Here is a 26,216-nt window from a genome sequence, read left to right on the forward strand (position 1 = left end):
GCAGGTGTTTCCTGCTGCTGCCGGCAGGGGCTTCCGGACATCGAAAGCTCCTGCGGTCCTGGATGTGTATTTCCTTCCTGACCCACGGCTGGGATGGCTCACCAACTGGCAAAAGAAAAAAAATCCTGTCCACTTGGGGTGAAAAAGTAAGCCAAGCAGACTGGTTGATAGACTCGAAAGCATCAGAGTCCCTCAGAGGCCCAGGTGTGCCCTCCCTGCACTGAGCTCCTCCGGGATTGTGATTCTCAGAGCTTGAGAAAGACCACAGAGAAACTCATTATCAATTTTTATTTCCTACCATACACCAAATGTACAGCACTGAACACAATTGGTTGCTTTGATGTAAGAAATATTAATTGTTTGAAGAAACAGTATACAAACTACTTCAAATTAAAAAAAATGCATACATCATTGCCTTTTTGTTGTTTACAAAAGACCCGATTTACAGTATCGATCATTAACATAGTTGAAAGGAAAAAAAGTTTCAGTGCACATTACAAAACACATCAAGTACAAAGGAGGCAAATAAATACAAACGTACGTCACAAAACATCCTGTCCGAACTAGGCAAACACAAACCAATTAACCTGAAGTCATAGTAAATTATGGCAATAAATACATAGGTTGGTAAGAGATTTCTTTTAAATTAAATAAAATATATAACAAACTTGTTAAAATATTTAGCAAATTAAACTTTTGTCTTTGTAATAAGTGAACTCATTTGTATGCAACTATCAAGTATCGTATAGTAAAATGTCTGCAAGTACATAACTTTAATAGAAAATTTCGTTTGGTGTCTCATTTATAATAGACAGCACATATGGTAGCTCTTTTTTTTTAAGTTGATTTTTAAATAAACACCGTTCCTACCTAAGAACAGACATCTCATTTTCACTAGACTAGGAGTCGAGGATTCAAATGAACCCCAAACCGAAGATCAGCCCCACGTAGCACAGAGCACCGACCGCAGTGTCACGGGGTGCAGTCGCTGTCCGCGGTACTTCAGTCTGTGCCGTAGCGGCAACTACAGCGGAACACAGCAAGCCTGTGAGTGCCATTGCATTCAGTGCACACGTCCATGAGGCTAGGAAAAATAAGCACTTTGTCACAGCACAGAAATCAAGCCCATTTACACGGAGGCACGTCGCACACCAGGCGTGTGTGCACAGCAGAAAGGCAGTTGAGCTGGTTGTCTATACCTTCTTCTTAAAAAAAATAAATATAAAAAAACTTTTGAAACAATGCTTAACTACTTTACAATCCCTGAAATAGACATTGCCTTTACGATAGCAACTACTAAACTCTGATCCATCCGGAAATTCAAGGTCGCGGGCTCAACGTCGTGTCGGTGAGTGTGTGTGGGTGTGTGCCTGTGGGCGTGCGTGTGTGTACTGTGCAGCACGTGTAGCCCCGCAGAAAGACTTCTACCAACTTGGATGCTGTCTGGTTGTCGAGGGAGGCTGAGACAGCGTCGCCAGCGCTCAAAGCAACGACTGAGATCCGGGTAACATTTTTGCAAGTGTGACTATTTTTTCCATTCCTTTCCAGTCAACCCAGTAAGATAAATGCTATTTCAGGGGATTTGGTATCTACACGGTTTTCCATTTGGATGCGTTTGCATTTGCCAAGTACAAACCTACGTCATCACCCCTTGTGCGTTGTACCAACGTGGGGCAGGAAAGCCTGGCCGGTCACATCAAGTCTTCCTTCTTGTCTTGGGGTAAGAGTTGCCAACTATCTGATTTAACTTGAAAAACAAATAGACAAATCTGCGTCACTAAAAACCTTGCTCCTTTAAAACGTTCCAAACAAATAATTCATTTTAACTGAAACTCCATAGCCAAGTCGAATCCTTTGCTGATTGCTCTATTTAATTATTGCTGACAAATTCAGAACCGGCTGATTTCCAGTCTCCTGTGCTTCTGTGAGGGCGCACACCCCACCAGTGGGCGTCCTTTACCTTGTGTGCACCTTGCCCAAGCGCATTTATAAATATGAAGCCAGTGAGGGGGGAGGGGGCAGAAGTGTGCAATAAAAATCAAACTGGACCCTAGTGCAGTCCTTAGACAAGGATTTCCTTCATACTTTTCCGTCTTTCATTTAAACCCAGCAAGATATGTGATTTGACAATAGTATTTCTATTTAAATTCTATTGGAAAATAAATTAATAAACACACTTGTAAAAATATGGCAGACTTCAAAATGCAGTTAAAGATAAAAAAACTCTTTGATTAGAAATAAATAAAATATAAAAATGTCACATTTATCTTACATATACTTTACAAAAAGAAAAACCCAGAGAGAGTGCAATGAAGAAACAAAAGAAAAACATACGAAAATAAATAAGATCTAATATTTGACTGCATTGCGTTTAATCCAAAGAGTTTATCATAGATTTTTTTTCCTTTTCACGTCAGCTGGGGGAGAATTAGTGCAATGGTGCAGTTGTAAACGCAGGGCGGCACCTGCCCGCCTCAGCGGCGAGCCCCGGTCACATCCGGCGGCGTGGCTGCGGGGGCGAGCCCCCACCCTCAGTGCATGGTCCTTCCTACACGTGGATGCCTCTGACCGCCTGTTTGATGCTCTCCAGCAGAGCCTTGCACTCCGGGGAATGGTCCCGCTCCAGATTGCTGTACATGTCTGTGAGCGTGTTGACGTAGGCCTCGAAATTCTGCTCACTGATGGGCCCCTAAATGGGGACAAGACACATTGCACCATACACATGATCCAGGCTGTGGGGAACGGGGACCACGGGCATGGGAGAGCGTGTGACCCTGGCATCTGGGAGGAATGCAGGCATCTGGGGAGACGCAGAGACTAAGTGGGTGCTGCTCCCTCTTCACTCGGTTAATGGGGTTAGTGTGCCCAAATGCTCCCGTTCTGTGGTCAGTTTGCAGCCACAGCAGGTGGACGTCTGGCTGCTGGGCTGGGCCACTCACAGCTGCACCGTGAATCCCGACAGGGAGGCTCAGCCCGATGTGCGGTGCGCAGCACAGAGGCACTGTTTGCGGGAGGTGAGTGTGGGCGGGGTGGGGAGGAAGGCTTTGCCGGCACCAGAAGTTCCCACTGACAGCTCTGGGCTGGAATTTAAGGAATTTATGGTGGGACAAGTTGCTCAGTCACCAGCTGCCTAGTGGGAGTGTGTCCTCATCTCCTTTTGTCCGTCTTCCCCTGAGGGTCACAGTCATAGGCTTATTCATTTATTTATTTTAAAACCTCTCTGTCTTTCTGGGTGGAATGTTGGATTCACAACATCAGGGTCTGTTCGCCTCTGATTCTTTGTGTGTGTGTGCTGGTATCTCCTTTGCCTAATGTGGGACTTCAAAGAACAGCCCCAGATGTGGGGCAGATGTGGAAACTGCACAAGAGTATGAGGGACTGAGGGGCAGGGATGGAGTGCCGCTCAGCCACTTTTGGGTGCGTTCCCCAGCTTTTTGCAGCCGTGCCACCCTGACCTCTCAAGAGGTTGGAAGAGAGGACTTGTGAGAGGTCTGAACACTAAGAAGCAGTAACACCACTGTCACCGCTGGCTTTCCCAGCGTGAAGCTGACTGTGTGTGGTGCTCAGCGAGGCACTGATCTCTCAGCGCTGTCTGACCCTGACTTCTGTCCCTGTGTCGTTTCTGCTGTAGTTTCGTGAGTTTCTAGCTGGCCGAGGACGCAGGTGGCAGAGAGAAAGGCGCCACGCTGCAAAGCCAGGTCACCTCGCTCGCGCTGGCTTTGGAACCTCGGTTAAATTACGTAGGTCTCTGAGCCTCGAGTTTGTCACCCATAGGATAGGAGACTGGTGCTCGGATGAACTGTGAACGGTCAGTGTGGTCAGCCCCCAGATCACCACGAGCGTGCCGTGTACAGAACTATGCAAGGTACGGCTTATCTCCTACGGTTAATGGTTCTCACAGCACCGTCGAGAAAAGTGTTACAGAATCCAAATGTCAAGTAAGAGTTAGACAAACGTTAAGGAATAACATTACAGTAACATCCAATAATTACCTTACTATTGGCCATAAAGTGACAGCTTATTTTCCTTTTGTTTTTTTATTACGTTATTTAAAAAAAATTATTGATGTTTTTTACTTGTCAAGAGACATATTTGGAATATGTCAAGGTGGGCGCGCCATGCTGGCAAGTTGGGTAAATTGAGATTTACTGCTTTCAGGAAAACCAGCCACATTTCTCTATTAAATTGCTGCTTGTTTAAACCATCCTGTATATCAAATTTGCAGCTTTAGAAAACTTGTTCTAAAAACGTATGCACTGAGGAAATTAAAAGCATTCAGCAGGCAGCCCATCTTCCAAATGTTTATTATATTTGTGAAAATGGAAAGGAAACTAATTTTCTATGAATTTTAAATAATCTCAGTGCCTCACATATGTGTTCAGCTTTTGGAAACAGGATACCTTGCTCACTTTTATGCTTTTTACTCCATGTGAAGAGACCTTTGGTAAGTTCTTCACACTTAGGATGAAGGAACCACCAAGTTGAATGGTGTTCTCACAGTTCTTGAGTTGGGTGGACGAGGTGAGTGGCTGGGTCTCAGATTTTGTAAGCCATGTCAGCGAGTTTTCTCTTTGGAAACCAATCTTTAGAGTGGGAACTTTGGCTTCCAACTTTCATATTACATTATGAAACAAGTTTCAAATAAACCTTTATCTTTAAATGACTCCCGCGGCATCAAAAGTGCTTGGGCGTCATGCAGTGTAAACGCACGTATCTGTCACGTTCCCAGGGAAGTGACTGCAAATCGACGTGACGAAGTGGGGGGGCGGCGGCTGGGACGGCGGATGGCGCCCCCAGAGCCGACACTCCCGCCCTGGCCCATGGGTGACAGCTCGCCGACACTGGGAGGACCGGGAAGCCGGGGGTGGGACTCACCATCTGCGGGAGCTGGATGTCGGCGAGGCTGGAGATGAGGGCCCGGCTCAGCCCCGCCAGCTCCTGCAGCAGGCTCTCGTTGCTCTGCTCTATCAGTCTGTTCTCCTCCTCTATTGTCTTCAAGTTGCTCTCCATCGACGTGATCTGAAACGGAAATAACTTGGGAGTACAAGCGGCGGAGCTGGGAAGCACGAGGCATCAGCTGCAGACGGCAGCCCCTCCCCCCAACCAGGTTGCAGCCTCTCCCCGCCTCCCCAGCCCCATCGCTCTGGGGATACGGAGCATCCCCGAGTGTGTGTGGAGCCCAGATGTCCCCCGGGATGACAGATCCATGTCTCCATGAGGCTGGAGATGGACATCTCGAGCTCTGCCCGTTCAAGGGCAAACCCCCACTGTTTCCTGCACCCACTCCCTACGTGGTCCTCTCCTTTCCAGCTGATGGCGACCTGCCTGCTGTCCAGGCCTGGGAGGCGGCCTGACGCTCTTTCTCTCACACTCACAGCCACCGGCTCCTCCTTCCAAAGGCCCAGAGTGGGGACTGTCTCCACTTGGACTGTGCCCCCTTCTCAGGGGCGTCCCTGCATCCGGCTGTGTCCCCCAGTCTCCCTCCCCGGCTTCAACACACTTACCAACACAAGTCTCTTAAAACGTCAGGCAGATTGTGGGTCATATAGGATCCTGTTCACCCGCGGCTCTAAACCCCACAATGGCTTTGCGTTCATTCAGTACAAAATCCGACATCTGAAAAGTGGCCTGGGGGGCCCCACGGGTTACCTGGGACTCATCCCCCCCAACTACACACCTGCCAACCCTGGGCCTTCTCAGGGTTGAGGGGTCTGGCAGTGGCCGGTGTTATTGTTCACAACACTCTTCCCCCAACCTGTTTGCTCACCCCCTCAGTTCCTCAAGTCTCTGCCAAAATGCCTCCTTCTCCCAAGGCTGAGCTGGGCTGTCCTGTCTCCTGGGGAAACCTGACTGCTTCTCCCGGCCCTTTCTCCCAGACGATGCAGTTCATCATTTATGATTTTTTTTTTTTTTTTTTGGTTATTGTCTGCCTCCCCTTCTAGACTTTAAGCTCCAGGAGGGCAGAGATCTTTGCTTTCTCCACTAATGGTTTGCAGGACGCGTTTCAATGATTTGCAAACCAAGGCATGAAGCCTTTCCGGAGTCCTGGCAGCTGTAAGTGGGAGGTCACGATGCTGGTCACATTGAGGCCTGTTTTTCAGACGGACTCACAGCTGCTGTGAGGGAGGGTATGTGAGAGCCAGTAACAGGTGGTCTACACGCCCACGGTTCAGGAGAGGGGGAGGAAGGCACCGCACCCTAACTTCATCTCACTATTCTTTCCCTTTGGGTTTGTTGCAATAGACTCATTATTAGTGTTTTTAAAGGTCTGGGACTGAACCTTTAATTTCCGTGTGGGTAAATGTAGTCAGGGGGTGGGGGCAGACATTATACAGGGGAATGCAGAACTGAGAGATTGCTTGGCTTTTCAGGAAACAATCTCTCACGAAAGTCTTGGAAAAGATCTGTTTCTGTCAAACTGACTCATTCAGGGGTGTTCTAGGAAAATTAAATTAAAAAGTTGCTCTGTTTACCTTGAACTACGGGTGAAGGTAAGTATTTTCAAATCTCCTCGTGACAGTTTTTCTAAAGCACCACGTGCTCGACAAGTGTCTGCAATTACAGGAGGATCTGTTTTATTTGCTGATAAAACCTCTGGTGCGCCCGAGGCCATGGGAGCGGTCCTGCCCACAGCTGCCAAGTCGCAATGGCCCGGGGTTCACCTGGTCAGGTCTGCGCCATGATGGTGCAGAGGGACCTTCTCTGTATTCACTGCAGGAGGTCAGGGTGTGCTTTATCGCGAGGTTTAAGACCCAACAGTTCGATATTCTGTCTCCACTTAGGATTATGATTACCTAAAGCCACTGCTTCCTCTCTTTCTTTTTTTCCTTTTTACCTGAGTCTGGAGTTTCATCATATCCGCTTCAATTTTAAGATTGGACTCGTTCAGCTCCTTTATTTCTTCATCCAAGTGCCTGATTTCTTCATCACTCTCTATACCTATGAAAAAAAGTCAAGACTGTTTTAGTTCACACCAAAAATACGAGACTGTGACAAATCTGAGTCATTTTACGTTTAGCTGGCGTTTGTTCGGTGAAAATGAGACTTTAATTGGAAACGTTATATTTTTACCCGAATCCATACCCAGGATTCTAAAAAAGTGGGTGAGAAGCGTTGCAGGGGCCCCGCCCTTTGAACGGGGGCCCAGCGTCCCTGCAGCTCCGCTCTGCGCCAGCTCTGCGGCGGGAGGGGCCCGGCCACCTCCCGTTCCGCCCGGGCTGGACCCTACGGGGCAGCCGCCGTCCCCCCCTCGGCCGCACGGAGCCTCGCGGGGCCCGCAGGAGGCACGCCGGCCCCGGGCACCGCGTGCCCGCCCGGGGCGGGGCGGCCGAGCCCCCAGCGCGGGGCCCCGGGGTGTCGGGACGGGCGCGCGCGAGACCGCGCCGCGCGCGGGGCCGCTGCCTGCGGGCCGCTGTCGGGGGGGCTCCCCGTGGACCCGGGGCGGGGCCGCCGCCGGACCCTCGCCCTGCCCCTCCCTGTGCTTCCGCGCCCTCCTCCGTGAAACCGGTGTGAAGTCCTCGCTGTGAGAACCGACGACATGCAACACGAAGCGCTGCACACACAGCGGGTCCTCAGTGACCGGAGTTCTTGTCCCAGGTTTTTTGATTGAAGTACCGTTGGTTTACAGCGCTGTTAGCCGCCGGCGTGCAGCTTAGCGACCCAGTCGTGCGTATCTATACGTGTATTCATTTTCTTGTTCTTTATAATTGCAGGTTTCTACAAGACATTGAGTACAGCTCCCTGTGCTCAACAGTAGGTCCTTGTTGTCTGTTTTATTTTATTACTTTTTTAAATCTCCATTCTATTTTATTTTAAAAAATTTAAAAGATGGAGGCGCAGTCAGTTTCCGACGGGGCGTCCACGCCCGGCGCGGCGCATCGCGCTTCGGTCACACCTGCGCACGCGGGCGTCCGCGTTCGCGCTCCCTCTCCGCGCAGGCGGCCGCCGGGGGAGAACGCGGCGCCCGGAGCCGCGCGGCGGGGCCTCGCCGTGGCCGTGTCCGGGAGGGCGGGCGCCGGCCCGCCGAGCGCACCTACCTCCACTTGCTTTGAGCTTGACGGTCATTAGTTCTTCTGAGACCTTGCCCTTCTTGATGGCCTGCGCGTTGAGAGGACATCCAGACAAGCTGTGAAAAGAGAAGTTACACTGATGTGTAAACACCTACAAAAACTAGAATTCTGTGTCCCCCACTTCCTGTTTCAGCCTCTGCCTGCTGACTGTAATCTGAAGTCTCTTTGCAGGAAATAACGCTACCTGTGAAAACAAGAGCGAAGGACCCTCAAACACTGTAAAACGTTGTGTGTCTTTTCCCTTAAATCAAAATACAAATAGCTACAGGCGATACTTCACTTAATCACTTTTGCTAAAACGCTGCCGTTGTGCGTTGACACGGGCACCTTCCTTTAGCAGCGGTGATTCTCTGTAAAGGGAAGATGGTACCTGTACAGTTTCTATAAGAATTGCTCCAAATGAGTCAAAACTCCACGCATAGTAAAGTAGAATGCAGTTTCTCCTGACCTCGTGCTGGCCATACAGACCCAAAACAACACCCCCTCCAAGGCAAATTCAGTCTGAGCAGGGGAAAGGCGCTAATGTTTTCTTTAACTTTTAGAACATTATTTGTCAGTAGAAAAATCTCTCCGTGAAAGGGAAATAAAAGAACGGCTGTAAGCACCTTCAGGTGCACTCGGTGCCGGGCAGCGCAGGGCCCCGGCGGGGTCTGTACGCTTTTCCTGGCGAGCTGCACCCTTCACCATGTGTTTCTTTCCTATAATATCATCTGTTTTATTTAAAGTGCACCAAAATGGTACTGACAACATCGAACCAAGCTAATTTCCTGTAGTTCATGATAAGATGGTTTTGTTGTTCTGCACAGCCATTCATTCTCTTGCAATTTGGTTATATTTTTGGAGACACAATTTTTAAATACAATTAAAAATTATCATAATCAGCCATTTAAAATGTCTTTTCCCCAAAGAAATTTGGTTACAATTCACGCATGAAATCATCATTTTCAATCCAAAGATTAGAACACTCGGCAAAGTGAAAGAAAATTTTTCTGAAGCAGAGTCCTTAATAAATGTTTGCAGAATGAGTGTCTTTTTTAAGAATTTTAAATGATTCCATATTAAGATTATATGGAATAAAACAATAAGAGATAAGTAATATTACACATAAAAGGACGGCTATGTGGTTTGCCAAGATTTGATAAATTATGAACTATTTTACACAGGAGAAGAGCATAATGAAAAAGCAGAAGCTGAACTGTGAACCTGATTTTTCTATTTTGGAAGCTTCTCGTTGTAAAGAGTGGCCTGTATAAGTTTACCTTTTTTCCTGGAAAGTCTGCCCAAGTCTGTCTTGTTTTATGTCACACACTGTGTTCTCATGTTTAGTTGGTAAGCTGGATTTTAAAAGTGACCTGCAGGAAATCCGTTTGTAATACCTCCTCATAACGTCTCTGACTCTGCCCTCAGGATCTGCTGTGTCCAGACGACAGGGTGCTGACGTGTCCAGGTGTAACAGGGGTGTGGAAAGGTCATGAACCCCCACCCCCCAGAAACCAGGAGACTTAGAACCGACTACAGTGAAGTGATGGAAATGAGGCTTTGTTTTAAAAAATGTCACTGGAAAAAAATGTCACTCTAAAAAAAAAAAGATATAATGAGCTTATTTACAAACCGGAAATGTACTCACAGGTGTAGAAAACAAACTATGGTTACCAAAGGGGAGAGGGGTCGGGGGAAGAGATAAATCAGGGGTTTGGGGGTTGCAGATACAATTACTACATATAAAATAGATAAACAACAAGGACCTGCTGTGCAGCACAGGGAACTGTATGCCAAACTTTGTAATCACCTATAATGGAAAAGAACCTGAAAAATTACGTATGTACGTATGTGTGTGTATGTATCTATATATATATGTGTATATATATATGAATCACTGTACACCAGAAACTGACCCAACATTGTAGATCAACTGACTTCAATTAAAAGAAAATTAAATCCTTAAAAAAATTTAAAAAAATGCAACTGGGTGTTTTATGTCTCCCAATGTAGTTATATCTTTCAGGATATAAAATAAATCCTAAATGTAAGAAAACTGAGGCAGGAAAATATTTTAAAAGTCCCGTTTCCTCTGGAGGATGGCCACGTCCTCTGCAAGTCTCAATCTCACTGTGCAGGGAAAAAGGAAGGCTGGCCAAGCATCACCTTGAGGGTCTGGGCTCCACACTGAAAAGGCAGGAAAAATGTGTCTACACGGCTTGGACCAAATTCGCAATTCTATTCAGGCATGTGAAGGCAATTTTAGACTGTATCTGCACTTGCCCTGTTACAGCAGAATGGCCAACGACAAATCTGCGCGGTGGACATCACTGTCTGTAATGTATTAATAAACCTCAGTGAAAGTACAGAGCTATGGGTGGCACTAAACGAATTCCGTTAGTCACAGAACTTACGGTTTTAAAGCTGCAAACCTCCGTGATGAAGTGTGTGTGTCTGTGCACTTAACATAGTATCGCTTGTCTTCTCAGCTGTTATTTTTTTTCCAGAGTGGAAGTGTGTAACACTTAATGAAAGGTTTTAAAGTAATTAGTATGTAAATGTAATGCTTATATAATGCACAGGTAATTGTTTTCAACTGTCCTCCAAGGTAAGTTTTGAATTATCCCCATTTTGCTGAAGCTTTTTTGATTAAAGTAGAGTCAGTTTACAACGTTGTGTTAGCTCCTGGGGTGCAGCACAGTGAGTCAGTTACACATACGTATTGCAAGGTATTGGGTACAGTTCCCTGTGCTACGCTGTAAGACCTCGTTGTTTATCATTTTATATATCGTAGTTTGTACCTACAAATTTTGAACTCCCAATCTATCCCTCCCCCCTTTCCCCTCTGGTAACCATAGTTTGTTTTCTATGTCCGTGAGTCTGTTTCTGTTTTGTAAGTAAGTTTACTACCGTCGTTTTTAAAGATTCCACATATAAGTGATATCATATGATATTTTTCTTTCTCTTTCTGACTTATTTCACTTAGAATGATGATCTCCAGGTCCATCCCTGTTGCTGCAAATGGCATTATTTTCTTCTTTTTTATGGCTGAGTAATACTTCATTGAATATTTATATATATATATATATATATATATATATATATATATATATTTATTTATTCAGGGTTTGTAAAGGTTTAAGGGGTTAAACCTCGTGAGGAGCTTAGAGCAGGGCTCTCTGCTGGGACGAAGTGTCCTGAACAGAGGTTAGCTGCTGTTGGGCATCAGAAAGACAGGTGACCACCCTCAGGGTGTCAGGGCCGAGGTACAGAACAAACAAAGATGTGCTGTAGGTCAGAACGTGCTTGTCCAGTGTGCTGTTCCTGCCTCAGTGGATGACCGCACACCTACACACACAGCCATGTGACTGTGCAAAAGGGAAAGGAGTTATCTGTGCTGAACATCTGGTATGTGCCCGGCAACAAGGTAGACATTTTATTACGCTATTTGTTTAAATCCTGTGTATAGTTTTAAACAAAAGCATTCTACCCCAAAGGGAATACCCCATATTAAATGTGGTCTCTTCCATCCTGTGAATAATGAGTGAAAAACAGTGGAATCTGAATCACTCATTTGTCTAAACTTTAATTATTTTTCTTCTCGTGGAAAAGAGTCTCTGCATTGCACTGCAGCCTACGTTTTCTAACTCCTGCTTATTGTGAAATAAACAGTATGTACGCAGACACACACAATGTGTGTTTGCGGTTTAAAGAACACCCTTGAGGAGAACACCCTGAATTCACTGCCGGGCACAGAACACACTTTGAGACCCCTGTGCCCCGAGTGACAGCGGCTGCCTGTCCCCCCGAGACAGCCGGTAACTAGAATTCGAGATGAATAATTATTTTGCCTTTTATTTCTTTTCCTTTTTATCTTTTTTTTCGGAAGAAGGAAGGATTTATTTTACTGGAAGCAAGCTAAGAACACCGTAGAGCTTTCCCAAGCCAGCGTCTGAGCCCCACTTTTTAAAATGCAATTCTGTCGCATGTTTTTTCGCTGTTTGGAAACAGAATCACACCACACAGATGCCTCTGCACTGCTTCCCACTCAGCACTTGCTCGAGACCCGCCTGCCGGTGCCTTTATGCCCACACCATGCCGGGGGCCCCGCACATGGAACCAATGCTGCTCCCGGCACTGCAGGCGGGCGTGGCGGGCGGTCCCGGCATGGGGCGGGGGGAGCAGCGCTGCACCCTGGGACACGGCTGGTCTCCGGGCTCCAGGGAGCAGGCGAGGCTGCGGGGCGGCTGGACGGCCGGGCACCTGCACCTGCTTCCTTACGTCTGACTCTGAAGGCAGTCGGCATCCTGACGGGGTTCTGCCGACTCCTCCTCCCCCTGCAGCACCTGGGGGTCCCCGCCGCTCCGCACCCTCCCCAGGCCTCGGCGGCATCATTTACGACGCCACAATTTTCACAGAGATTGTCTTGTTCTCACTGAGGGCTGTGCTCACCCCCGTCCGGCATTAGTATTTCACGATCAGGGTCAACACAGATCTTACAGGGTCCGCGATGAGGCACTGTGGCCGGTGTGCCGTCAGGCGGCTTGACCGGGACTGCCGTTCTGGATCACAGGATGATGGCGCAGACGCAGGTGGACTCAGCGTGTGCTGCTGTGAACCCGACCGGGCGTCCGACAACCATCAGAAAACAAACTACTTAAAAAGCGCAGCTTCTCTCCAGAAGCGGGTGTGGCTCTTGGAAAGCTTCATTTCCTGACGCCATTGATGACAGGTACCTTGAGGGCGGGACAGGCGTCGAAATGCCCAGTGCGGCCCGTCTGCACCTGCGCATCAGCAGAGCTTCCTTAGACCTGAACTCTGCACCACGCACGGGGGTCCCACCTGCAGGGCGCGGGGACTGAAGACACGGGCCGTGAGTCTCCCAGCTCCTCTCCTTGACGCAGAACGTGGGCCAAAGCCCTGGACGAAGGTCAGCAATGCCTGCAGGCCGCCCGGGGATGAAGGCATCGCGTCACCGTGAGACTAGACAGCCCCGGGCCTCCCGTTCTGTGTCCTTGGCGGTCACTGCGACGTGCTCTTTCTGGCCGCTGCTCCCAGCCACAAAAGAACTACAGTTTGGTCTGAGCTCGAGCCAGTCCCCAAGGGGAAAGGATCGGCAGGAGTGTGTAAAGTGAACGTTCACGGCCACACGTGTCGGAGAGTCAGTATCACCCGCGGAACTGGAGCGAACCGTCTGGAGGCGGGTCCATCACGAAGGGGCAGCAAGAAGAATATTTTAGAACAAAACCCACATGCAGCTATCAGAACCCTTGGAGAGTGTGCAGTGAGTTTTCAGAAAGAGAGAAAATGACATTGCCCGTCCTTCAGACTAGGCAAATACCCAGCTGGCAAGACTCGGCTGGAGTGACATCTAAGGGGCTCTGGTTAACGACCTGGGAGGGGACAAAAACAACCACAACGATGCAACAGAAAGACGGAGAGCAGGGTTACCTCCGGTGGGTGACAAAGACGTTGTTGACGTGGCCCAGGCCGTTGCAGCCAGGCAGGGGGCAGTGCGGAAGCTCCTGCTTGTTCAGCCTCCAGGAGAGGGGTGCCCCATTGAGCGGGCTCTCCTTCTGTCTCTTGGCGGCCAGGGGACAGCCGGAAGCCGTGCGGTGGGAGGTGTATTTACCCGACACGTGACCTTGGCCGTCACACCCGACCACAGGGCACCTAGGGAGACAGAGCAGAGACGTCACTTGCCGGGAGAGACCAGACGAGGCAGGTGCAGCCCTGAGCGAGGAAGGAGGTGGTGGCGAGTCCAAACCACCCGGGAGGGGAGCGGGGCGACGGCAGTGTCTAACAGATGCCCCTTCCACCCGGGAACAGCCGGTGTTAGCAGCAGTGGTCCCCGGGCTCGGAGCTGAGCAGTTTGCATGCGTGAGCTCAGGTAACCTTCTCTGCACACCTGGCGGGCAGAGATGCTATTATCCCATCTTGTCGGCGGGGAGAAGGAGCTTCCAAGAGCTCGGGGAACTTGCCTCCCACTTTACAAGAATGGAGTCAAGTGCTGGCCACACTTTGCAGCTCTAGAGACAGCCAGGTAAGGGCCGTCTGGTGTCACGCCGTGTCCAGGCCGAGGCCGAGGGGAAAACAGACGCTTCCTCGCCCTCCGTCACAGAGCCCCCTGCTCGTAGAGCGGCTGGTTTCCCAGTGTCTCAGGACTGTGTTTAGACTGCAGAGCGGGCGATTTGCGGGTCTGCGTGTGTCTGCACTTACCCCCCGAGGCCCCCCTATTTCGCAGAGGAAGGAATTCACTTTAGATAAAATTTCACCTTAAACAAAATTAAAGGGTCAGGGAACACGCTGGCGGGTTTGTCACCCTGGCGCACGGCCACAACGCTGCTTTCCTTTGAAACAGCTGGGAAGATACGGACCCCCTCCCCTCCTGGGGGAGCCCTGCTGGAACGGGGAGGGTCCCTCCAGCCTCCAGGCCTCTGCCGCTGCTCCGGGGCCTCCTGGCCAAGGACCCTCCGGCTCAACCCCCGAGCACCCCCTGCCCTGCGCCGGGGCCTCGGCGCCTGAACTTACTTGAGTTCAGGGTCCTCTTTCTCTTCCTTTGCAGGAGTCACCTTGACACCACCTTTCCTGGCGCGAGGACAGCCGGACAGGCTGAAAAACGGACCGGGCAAAGAGCAAAGCAGAACCACGTGACCTCACGGGCGGCTGGACACTCGGATTTCCACCCTCTGTGGGGGGGGGGGGGGTCAGTCCTACCTTCTGTGGGAGGCGTAGTTTCCCGTCACGTGTCCTGAACCGTCACAGCCTGGGGTCGGACACCTGGAAAACAGGAGGGTGGAGCTCGGGCCGCGGGGCTGTCGCGGAGGGCGGGGCGCCGCATCACAGCCAGCCAGCGTTTGCGTAGAACGAGCTGATGCCGTGGCGCTCTTTTTGCTCAACTGTAACCGGGTTTTAGCTAAGGTTCTGTTTTAAAGGCGACGTTGAGGTGTGTAACTACTGCCCCATGCTTGGCAGACAACGTCTTAGGTGTTACCCTGCATTTTTTTTTTCTTCTTTTTAACCCTTATTTTGGAAGGAACCTGAAATTCTACCCACAGCTGACTGCTGGGCCTCTGTCTACATCCTGCAAAGTTCTTATCTCTTGCTTAAGAAAAAGAGTTGCCAAATTGTTTTTGTGCATCATTTATTTTCTTTGATTTGCTCCACCCTTAGAGGGTCCTGCCAGTTCAGATGGACAACGGTAGTGTCTGGGTACCCCAGAGACCTGGCAGATTCCTGTCGATGCCAAAGGACTGAGGACATTTTGCACCTGCTCGGCCCTGCTTAGACGGCCTTTTGGAAAATCTAACATTAACTCTGACCGACAATCAACATTTGAATTCGGACTCAGGAGAGTGAAGAAGGAAAGAGAATCCAATCCTACTTGGAATGCTAATTAGGAACAAGTTTTAAAATACACTTGAAGACAAAAATATATAGAGATTCTCACATTTCTGTTGCCTTTAAAAAAATGCCTAATAGAAATAAAAACACAGAGTCTGTCATAAAACATTTGCTTCCCTGAAGGCCCTGTGGACAACGTGATTGTGATTACTTCACTTGTACGTCCACCCTGGTTCAGCTTTCTCCCCAAACAAGAGTTTGAGGAAAATAATAACCCAAAGAAGAATGTAAACAACATTCCTTTTTGTCAATTCTAACCCACTGAACCTCCATGGAAATGCCTTTATGTTCAATCTGGAGGCAAAATACAGGGAGCGAATGCTTTTTTCAAAGGAAATGTGAAACCAGCACACATCTCGTCAAGGTCACCGGAGGACCCTGCTCTGGTTCTTGAATCAACCGCTTAGAGATTTAACATGTATTCTATGTTGTGGGCGAGGCGCAGACGCTTGTCTTTTTCTATTAATATTTTTAGTAAAATGGTTAGTCATTTACTAACACATTGCTATCCTGGAGAAATCTGTGCCCAAAGCCTTGTTTTGCAGTCCTCCCTGACTATTTAAGCCTGAGGTCAATGAAATGTCGCTTTTTCTTCTTTGTACAGAAGAAAGCCAGAGGTGCTGCTTATCGGATGGCTGCATGAAACATGCCAACACCGAACGTCGCTAGAGAACCTTGCAGTCTACATGCTTTCAATGTACTAGCAACGTTTCTTTTCTAGAAATAATGTTTAGAGAAAATACTTAGAACCGATAGCTATTTTTAAGATCTGGCAATGCAGAAGCTTAAAGCAATTGACTAAGACTGAGTATATAAGTGCTGAGTAATTGAGTTTAAGTAAGATTGAGGAAGAATGTCTGGCCCTTTTCTCAACCCACTCATTAGTCTCCACGTCACATTCCTACATTTCAGTCTAGAAAAACGGTTGTCAGCCAGACGATTTCTAGAATCTACACTGACAATTAATTGTGCGTTCACTTTGAAAATGGGAACAGTTGCATATTTTATAGTTGTCTTTTCTATTGATGGCGCTAAAATTCAGCATTTTTATACCTGTTTAGTAAATGTCACATCTTCTTTCATAAACTTTTTGGGGTAATTTTTAGATAAATTTTAAACAAATTAAAAAATGAAAATATGAAGAAAATATTGAGAAAACATAATAACTGAAATTTTATGTGTCAATTCGATACCAAATGTTGATTCTACGATTTACACAAACATTATTTTATCACTAGACTTAGTAACACTCATTTTTCCTAAAATATTATTATGTGCAAATAAATTTTATCCACTTTGTTTAAGGTTATTCTCTAGCTTTTCTAAATGTATGCCTTATTGTATTTTTAAAGGGCAGAGAGTAGATTGTAACTTTTTATTAGTCTATATATATAATAATAACACCCGAAAATAAGTAGGTGAGAAACTTGGGGTAAAAGAAGATAAGAGTAGGAAAAATAAAATCAATCAATAAAAGCTAATAGCCATGTGACTTTGAGGTCCTGGAGACCAGGTGGGAGTGAGCCCAAATCGTGTCCAGCACCCAAAAGTGAAAGGCAGTCCCGCGACTCAAAATGCCCAGAAGGCAAAATGTCGTGTAGTTGTCTTGAAGTCAGAGAATGACGGGGCTTCCCGCACCCTCCTGGGTCTCATTTAGGACGTGAGCTCTGAGATGAACAGTATAATGACGTTGTGGTGGCATCACTGCTTTAAAAAAAAATATAAAACCCTGGAAGCCAGCAGAGTAACCAAATTAAATGGCACTGATTTGGGTTTAGTCATTTGAACTTTTTGATACAAAAGCTCGTGGGTGGTCACTGAGTTGGGCGCCATCTGCCACTGGTTGGGGCCCCGCTGGTTGGACGAGGACCCGGAGGCTGGGCTCCCGCACTCACTTCAGCTCCTGAGAGTTTGCGGCCATGAGGGATTTCAGAGTCTTATCCGCCAGAGGACATCCGGACACGCTACGGAGGGAGGAGAAAGGCAAAGACAGAAACACACAGGCTGACGCCCCAGCCCGACCCACCGGCAGCCGGAGCTTGTGAACAACACGCTGAGTCCGCTGACGGGGTTGAGGGACGGAACCAAGTCTGAACCTGGCTCTGCTGCTCTAGCAGGTCGGGGCTCTGGGCACCTTAATTACTTCTCGTGGACTCAGGGTTGCTATGTACCAAATGAGGGGTTTCAGCCCAGGGAGACCCCCCAGCTCCGGAACTCAGTGAGGCAGTGATGACTGACGCTGGCCCCCCCCCACCCGCAGCACTGAGGGATGGTGCCCAGGGGTGACTCAGGTGGGTGGAAGGGCTGGACGCAGCCTCTCTGCACCGCACAGCTTCGAACCCACCAGTGGCCGCCCGCCCGGGCCTGGGTCACTGCTGCCTGTCTTTGCTCTCGCTTGAGTCCTAAAGCCAGACAGGGCCAAAGCCTGACGTAAACTGCCTCCGGGCTGCCGCCTGGCCTGCAGGATCAGAAAACCGTTTTTGACAAAAATAGTCTGATTTCTGTTCTACGTAAGTACACAGATGGAATGTTTAACTTTGCCTTGTTTCTACAAAACAAAACTAACCGAAAACCCAACTAACTCGGTCTCTGATTTCTGATCCAGACAATCTCTTTCTGGAACGGGAGAGAGCAAGGACTTCAGCCGGGGCAGGGCGAGGAAAGCCCGACCACGGAGGCGCGGTACCTGCGATGGGACGCGTAGTTTCCAGTGACGTGGCCGCTCCCGTCGCATCCCGGCGTCGGGCAGCTGGGTCAGCAGAAACACGGAATTAGGGTCAAGTGCACTGCACAGGTTCGCCTGCTCTGTCTGATGGGCTACAGGGTAGCTTCTGTCTTCAAGGTCAGCTAACAGAGTCTAGGACACGCAGGAGCCGGCGAGCTGAGGATGTCGGGTCCATGAGCACCGGGCACGGGCTCAGGGGAAACTGGCCTGACCGGGAGGTACTGGTTTCCAGCATCACATCCAGGTGTCTGATTCAGGTGATGCAGGGGAGTGATGCTAAACCTGTGTCCTGGTGATGCCTGTGAGTCTGCAGTCAAGGACTTTTACTCCTTTGAAGATACGAGTCATAAAAACAAATATTATAAACCTGCGCTTTGTCATGACAGCAGCTCTTAGGAATCCTGGCACCAATTTTACTGCAGATTTCGAATAGAAATTCTTGTGATTGTTTTTGAAAGATAAGGACTACGTAGTAACGTCATAAACATGTCAGAAAACGTCTAAGAAAGACGACCCTTGAAAGTGCTTCATGCGACTGAAATGTGAACGGACACGCTAGATGGAAAGTCGCTGGGGGCACAGAAGCAGTCGGGAAGTTCAGTTTATAAAGCTCGTGACCAGTTCCATCCAAAGGTTTGAACCCAGCAAAGACGCTCGCCAATTAAGCACCTCAGCAGGGAGCCCCCCAGGCTGTCTGCCCAAGACCAGAGTCTGTCCCGTGCACTTTGTTTATCTCAGAAACCGGTCCCATTCTGTGCCTCTTAGGTGTGTTTTTAAAATAACACTAAAGGGGGAGGGCGTAGCTCAGTGGTAGAGAGCCTGCTTAGCGTGCACGAGGTCCTGCGGCAATCCCCAGTACCTCTGTTAAATAATAAATAAATAAACCTAAAATTAAACCTAATTATCTTCCCCTAAATACAAAAAAAATTGCTTTTAATTGAATTAAATTAAAGCAATGTATCTTGAGCAGTTTTGCTTCCATAGTTAATAGATTCCTTGACCTGAGTCACCTATTTGCTGCTGACTGCTGGGAAGTCGCTGGCTGGAGCAAGCGGGCCACCCCAGCCCACTCAGTGCTCCCGTGGCGGTGCCAGTAATCCCAGGAAAGTCAGCTCCGTCACCGGTGCTTCCTGATGTTTTAGGCACCGGGCCTAAAGTGAAGGCTTTCCCACGCGCAGAACAGAATCTGCCCTCACAAAGGGACGTTGGCGCGGATTGGAGACGTTCAAGGTTTTCAGAAATGTCACCTTCGAAGCGCCTTTTCCCTGTGAGCTACTTTTCAGTCATTCTCAGGCACTCGAGAGAAGCTGTAAGAGTTAGAACATCTCCATCTCAGAGAGATGCCTGATTGTCAGGACTTGATCTCAGGGCAACCAGCTAGCACCCCGCTCCCTCCCACCAGCCCGGCCACCACCCTGCACTTCCTGGACAGGACATCCGAAAGGAAAACGCGCAAGCTCCAAATACAGGTAAACACGGAAAGAAAAAAAGAACAGTGATTAACACCTGAGCCGAGTTATCCTGCAGGTGCCATTCACCCACTAAGTGGAGACACAGTCTGTTCTGACTGTTGCACGGCTGGAATATTTAGAGCCTGGGAGCCGGTCGTCATTGAGTGGGAATTCCCACTTTGGAATACATCGCCACCTGGTGTGCCAAAACAGCATTGCGTTGATTTTATTGTAAATTTTATTTCCACTTTTTAGTTACTCTTATTAATACTGCCAGGAGAGGCAATAGAAGTGCCAACGATTTTTAAACCAGACAGTTATAAATTACTGAAGATGTGCAATAATAAAGCAAGCATTTAAATAGCCGCTAATTATCTGGTTGAAGCTTCGCGGTATAAACAGGTCCAGCAGCAAAGAAAAGATCGAAGGGGCGGTGCGGTGGGAAATGTTTCTGTTTCGGATTCTGGTAGCGGCTCAAATCACAGCTCTTCGATGATCCCACGCAGCAACATGCGGTGCAGTGGGGTGGTACATTCTGGGAAGATTTGCAAGTGGAAGTATCACTGTTTAGAGAACGGGAACTAGTTAGTTCCCTCAGGAAGTGGCGCTCAGACTCTAAGCAAATTTATGTTCATCAGTGACATCAGAAAGCCCTACTCCAGCCAGACAGTTTTGGTAAGCAGTCAAGGTAACTTTATACGTTAGAAACATAAACCAAAGCAGGCCTGAGGGCGGGCAGCCCCACCTTTGGACGGCTGCAGGGGAGGTGGGGAAAAGGCCCAGGTCTGGGGTCCGGGAAGCCACGTGCGGGAAACAGACTTGGGAAGAGAGAGGCCAGCTCAGCCAGCTCCTGCGGTCCGTCCAGTAGTTCCAAGGGGACCAGGGACCAACATCCCTTTGGGGTCCCTAGAGGACTTAGGAACGGTGAGCGTGAAAGTCTATCTGTGAAAAATTTGGGAGAGAAACAACAGCCTGGTGCAGTAGAGAATGCCCAGTTCTTGAAAGATCAGCCGTAGAAGGAAGGCGGTACCAGGGTGGAGGTGGGAGCCGGTCAGGAGAGGGGTCTTAATTTTTTTATTAGAAAAACATAACCACGCTCTTAAGCCGGGGAATTAGGAAGAGACGGTACAGACCCGGTGCCTGTGCGGAAGGGTTACTCCCTGCTAGAAACTCTCCGCAGCTTTAAATGTATTCATGCCTGCGTGTGCTCGAACGCCGCATCATTTTCACATAGAAAACATTTTCTTGCATTTTGCTCCCTCACTCGAGGGGAACACCGCTCAGCCGGGAAACTGCTCCCTGCTGGGGACGTAAATGCCACAGGGCCCTGACTCCTGCTCTGTCTTCACTTGAAAGCCCCTCCTCTCCCTCCTCCCCCTCCCCCCTCACTCAGTGTCCACCTGGGTGTCCCGACCTCCCCTCGCTGGAACTGGAAGGTGAGGGCAAGTCAGGACAGCCCCACAGACTCACATCCACCAGCAGGTCATGGGGACCACACTCCAAACTCTGACAGCCCCGGGTAAGAAACAAGGGGTGTGTGAGCTGGGCTTCGGCCCCAGTCAGAGTCCTGTCCCTGAAGGAACCGGTGGCCACGTCTCCCTGCCGGACACCCCTGCATCCCCACTCCTGCCCCCCCCCCCCCCACCTGCACTTGCTGCCCGGCCTCCTTGCTCCAAAGACCTGCTTTCCCAGGACTTGCCCAGCCTTTTCTGATTGGACCTCCTTGAACTTCCTGTGGCGTTTGAAATGATCAAAGGCCCCGTCTGGAATTTTCTAAGCTCTCAGCTGCCACGACCATCACTTTCCCCCCTCCTCCGCCCCGCCCTCCTCCTTGGCCCCACTACTGTCTCCTCTGTGAGCGTCTTTTCCCTCCCGGGTCCCACGGGATGCGTGTCCTGGAATTCTGGGGCGAGCACTCCGTCCCCTGTTTTCTTTACAGCCGCCCTTGACACGCCATCCCCCAGCTGCACCCCCACGACCTCACGTCTGAGTCTCTGCATCATCATTTGGGTGGTCTTCCTGACTGCAGGCGGCCCCCTCGCACATCCAGCCTCAGGAGAGCCTGCAGGCTGTTCCTCCACGACAGTAGTTCACGTGTCTGCTCGAACACCTGGGGCTCGTTCACGTAAAACCGGCAGTCAGGCCGTCTTCCCAGGGCCCTCGTCCTGCTCTCTCTCCCCAGACTGCCTGGTCCTTCCGTCAGAGCAGGCGGGCAGCTAGATACGAGCAGAGGAAGGGGACGCAGGCCAAGTGGCAGGAGCTGGGCAGAAAGGAGGGACACAGGCCAAATGCAGGAAACCTTGCATCACGTGAGCACCAGGGGTCCCTGGGCAGAGAGAGAAAAGCAGGAACCTCTGGGCTGACGAGAGCTCACACACTTTGGGGCGACATGTGGCCTGGAGGCCAACAAAGAAAGGTGGGAAAAGACAGGACTCTCCAGCGTCCGAATGTAAAGTTTTATGCCCTCGTTTCAACGCAATTATCCTTGCAGATGAGCAGCACCCTTGTGCAGGGACACCACGACACTTCCCACACAGACGAAACAAGGACAAAACCCCTCCTCCCCTCGGGAAGGTGGGGCTGGGATGGAAATTAGGGAATAAGACCCCAAACCCTTCCCTCCCCGGTGAATATTCCGCCCACTCATTTTCACACCCTATGTAACCAACTTGCCAAAGAAACTCGGGCGGCTGCTGCCCTGAGCCTGCCCGCTCTCCCCTTGAGCGCGTGCCGTCCATCCCTTAATAAATCCTCGCTTTACTTTCTCAGCCTCTGTGTCTCGTCTCTGAATTCCTTCTGGACGGGACAAGAACCTAGTCACAGAGCCACAGGCAACACTTCTGCTCCGGGTGACCCACCCGCCTTCACGTGCCCCTGTCTCTCGGCCTTTCAGTCACAGAATCCTTTGAGAAACATGGTGAACGCCACGAACTCCCTTCCCACGTGCCCCTTTGCAGTAAGTCTGTAAGTCTGCAGGCTCCCTGAAGCCCTGGTTTGGCTTCTCCGGGCCAGTGGATGCCAGACTAAGACCTTCTGATCAGCACATAAACATTTCTAACTGTTTTCTATGTTTTGTATGTTTTGTTTTTCAATACATTAGACTTCTAATCCTCTTAGCTTGAGATCGTGTCCTTACATTTTCCCCATAATCCTCTTACTTCTGACATAGGTTTAGGTACATATAGAACGTTTAACTACTGACTGGTTGAAATTGCCCTGAAATGTTCCTAAAGGCAACTCTGTAGGCCCAGGTGTTGTCACTCAAAGTCACGAACGGGAGTCTCTGAGTTCCAGAGCCGCAGGGCAAGCTGCTCCAGGCCACTTACGTGATTAGTTCTTTTTTGGGATCTCTTGCGTGGAGCTTGGCTTTAGGGCTTGGTATGGCGGCCTCTCCAGGGAACTTCTTTTCCTCCAAATTTTCTAGAGAGCTCACTGGGTCCTTCTGGAAAAATAAAAAACACAAGGTGCTGGGGAACCCTGGAAAGACAACTGTATTTGAAGCCATTGGGGCAAATTTGAGTTTTGACTTAAAGACCCAGCTGAAATTCCTCATAGGATTTTTACACAAAATAAATAAGATAATGAATATAAGGGTTCTATCCAGACTGTTATGGACAGTGTTTATTCTTGGTGGAGAATGAGAAATTATAATTCATGGGGACACCTTTAAAAAGTTCACACTTTGGCAAACAACCATAGAGGTATTTCTCGGGCCATGTCAATAAGGTGATATTTTAATGTGTCTCCAGTTTCCTAGAGAACATAGAAATAGTTCTTCCTGTATACAGCAGTCCTTGTTAAAACAAAAGAAATACTGCAAAAACGAATCACACAGATTTTTTAAGCAGAGAAAGAAGAAGTATATTCAGGTGAATAGAGTGTCCTTTCTGATGTACAAATAATTAAGATTTAAGTGATTTATTTGAATACAGAGCAACCGAGCCCACAGTGTCTAGGCAGCTTTCTCAGCTTGTTTTTCCTGGGTAATTGCTCTCGTTCTCACATCACTAACTGTTTTCCTCACACGACCCCTGGCTAAGCTGGTATTCTGCCGTGCTTTTGCTCCTTGGGTCGAGTTTCTTGGATCATCTCCAATCTTCACGGCCTGCTTTTAAGCTTAGCACTGCTCCTGATCTTGTAAGGAAGGCTCATCGATCCTTTCAAACCACTTATTTACCATCTGATACGTTACCTTACAGAAAACTAATGACGGCTTTACTCAATCGTGTAATTAGCTGATTTTTTTCATCATTAAGCTTATACCCAGCAAATATAATACTTCCTGGATTTAATATTAAAAATCAGATTAACTAATATAAAAAAGTCTCCAGAATCTCAAAAGTCCTGATCTATTTAAGGTGAGAAAACAGTTTTGAGTTATTCAAGGTACATCTCCTTTAAATCAGGTGGATATAAGATTGCAAAGGCAAACACAATTTTAAATCATGCTGAATGTACAACCACACTCACGCTCAATGGAAAAGCAGCACCCCTGGACTTTCCCAACCAGAGGAGAATTCTAAACCTCGATCTCCGCCACAGAGGCAGATGCAGTTTCCTTCACTGGTTGCTTAGACAACAGTTCAATCATTTATTTCACACAAGATCGCACAGTGGTAAATATTTTGGTAAAAGTACCTCAAGTAACATTATCTTCAGACCAAGAGAGTAAAACCTGGTTTGGTGCAATGCCTTCCTTCATGTTACTTTCAATACTGAGTGTTCCGTTTTATGTTATCAACAAATGTTTGAAAATAGTGGTAGATAGCAAATGAGTGCTTGATGACCGTTGCCCATGAAGGTACAGAGAGAGGGGCTGTTTTAACGCTGCCTCCATGGAGTCTACAGGAAATCAGCAAACGAGGTTATTCCTTTCCAAGTGGTACCGTGAAAATGCCTCGTGCCCTTGAACCTGACACACCACCGTCATTCCATTTGGAGCTCCTTGGGTTCGGCCTGGGTAGTGTTTTCTGCTGTAATTTATAAATGTCTTGGCCAATGTGGTCTCAACGTGGAACAGCCTTTGTTTTTCTGTTTAGTGGCTGAATTTTTCACAAAAATGACATAAAGTAAAAGAGAGGTATTTTATTATTTTCTTTGTGATAAATGTAAGAACAAAGTGTCTCTAAGGAGGCATGTGCCTTTACAGATAAACATAAAGATCATCAGCTGTTGTTTGACTGAATCTGCACATATTGGAAGACAAGGGAATAAGGGATTTTGCAAGAAATGATCAATTATGAAAGTTTAAGTTGTTTGACTAAAATGCATTCAAAATTAACGCTTGCAGAATATGTGGTATTAAACTCAGCGTGGTAAGACGTGGTGATGTTTAACTAGAAGGATGTTATTGGGTACCACCTTTTAAATGTTTTGTAACTTCTTTCAAAACCGATGGACTCTAGTACATGCAATTGCATTATGAAATAATTGTCTCTTTCCTTTTTTTTGGGGGGGGCTGGTATATTAACTCTGGGAACTTGCAGAGATTAAAATAGGTGACTATTATTAAAAGAAAGCTTAATTTTGTTACAAAAGCATTTTATATTGGATAAACTCCTAAATAGCACAACGTGAAAAAACACGTCAACCTCATTTGTCTGAATTTTTTCAAAATTGGAAGTATCATTTTGGAAATAATAATTTTATTCTACATAAGAGAAAATGTGGCGCCTATGTGTGTGTTTAGAGAATGAAATTCCTCTAATGTACAGATGGAATTTTGTACGGACTTCAGCGAAGACCAGAACGTAATGGTAACAAGAGTAACAGACAGCAGCGTCGGGCACCTTCAGCATCTCAAGCCCTGGAATCTTCGCAGAGCTGACACCTGAACGAAGCCGACAGGCCCAGCTATTTCTCAGCACTTTCCTTTAGAGAATTTTGAGATTTTTCCAGATTCAGGACTTTTTTTTAGGGGGCATCTGGACAGGCTATTTCACTGAGAGAGACAGACAATATTTTCTGAAAATTACCACCCAAATTAAGCAACTGTTGTGCATATGAAATAGATAACGATGAATTAGAAATACTTGCCCAGTTTCTGGTTGTGGGTACAGGCGTGTGTCCTGTGGGGGGGGGGGATGGGGAACTGGGGGTGGGGTGGAGTTGGGGGGTGGGGTAGGGAGTTGGGGGTTGGGAGGTGGGGTGGGGAGACGGGGGTAGGGGGCATGGGGGATGGGGAGTGGGGGTGGAGTGGGGTAGGGAGTGGGGGGTGGGGAGTGGGGGTGGGGTGGGGGTCGGGGCAGGAAGGATGGGTTGGCGGGGACTAGGAGCCGACCACGCTCACAGCGCTGCCCAGGACACGCACAGTGTCTCCACAGAGCCCACCAGGAATGACAACAAGGGCCCTCCTGGTCCCCAGCCTGTGGTCACGTCCTGTAACTGCGCTCTGGGGACTCTGGTCCTGCTGTCCTGGGCAGCACGGAGCCCACGGTGGCCTCACACACACAGATGGCCATGCCCTGTTTCTCCATCACTCTCTTCCGTCCCTCCTTCCTGCTTCTCCTCGACACCTGCAGCTGTCCCTGCGCTTCGCGTGCTGCTCTCCCCTGGCTCTGCGTCTTCCCACCGCCTAGCTTCCGTGTG

At 48.6% G+C, this 26,216-nt stretch overlaps 1 protein-coding gene and 1 long non-coding RNA gene across 5 annotated transcripts in view; one reads left to right on the plus strand and one right to left on the minus strand.

Annotated features, from left to right (window-relative positions):
* Positions 1-274: 274 nt before the first annotated feature.
* The window catches only part of ST18 (ST18 C2H2C-type zinc finger transcription factor), an 84,937-nt gene continuing 58,995 nt past the window's right edge, over positions 275-26,216 (minus strand). For 2 of the 4 annotated variants that reach the window (XM_031441635.2, XM_031441634.2), the window contains exons 12-21: positions 22,955-23,070; positions 18,139-18,201; positions 17,348-17,416; positions 14,766-14,828; positions 14,580-14,660; positions 13,500-13,721; positions 8,037-8,125; positions 6,836-6,939; positions 4,876-5,019; positions 275-2,689 (exon numbers count right to left, since the gene is read on the minus strand). In XM_031441635.2, coding sequence (XP_031297495.2) covers positions 2,549-2,689; positions 4,876-5,019; positions 6,836-6,939; positions 8,037-8,125; positions 13,500-13,721; positions 14,580-14,660; positions 14,766-14,828; positions 17,348-17,416; positions 18,139-18,201; positions 22,955-23,070 — 1,092 coding nt within the window. In that variant the 3' untranslated portion in view covers positions 275-2,548. The remainder of the gene's footprint in view (positions 2,690-4,875; positions 5,020-6,835; positions 6,940-8,036; positions 8,126-13,499; positions 13,722-14,579; positions 14,661-14,765; positions 14,829-17,347; positions 17,417-18,138; positions 18,202-22,954; positions 23,071-26,216) is intronic. The other 2 variants (XM_064480811.1, XM_031441636.2) reach the window with 2 other exon arrangements.
* Positions 13,715-16,756, plus strand: LOC116149667 (uncharacterized). The gene is made up of 2 exons (XR_004133282.2): positions 13,715-14,091; positions 14,614-16,756. It is a non-coding gene; the product is annotated as an uncharacterized LOC116149667 (long non-coding RNA).

This window comes from Camelus dromedarius, chromosome 30 (genome assembly GCF_036321535.1).
Source record: "Camelus dromedarius isolate mCamDro1 chromosome 30, mCamDro1.pat, whole genome shotgun sequence".
NCBI lineage: Eukaryota > Metazoa > Chordata > Mammalia > Artiodactyla > Camelidae > Camelus > Camelus dromedarius.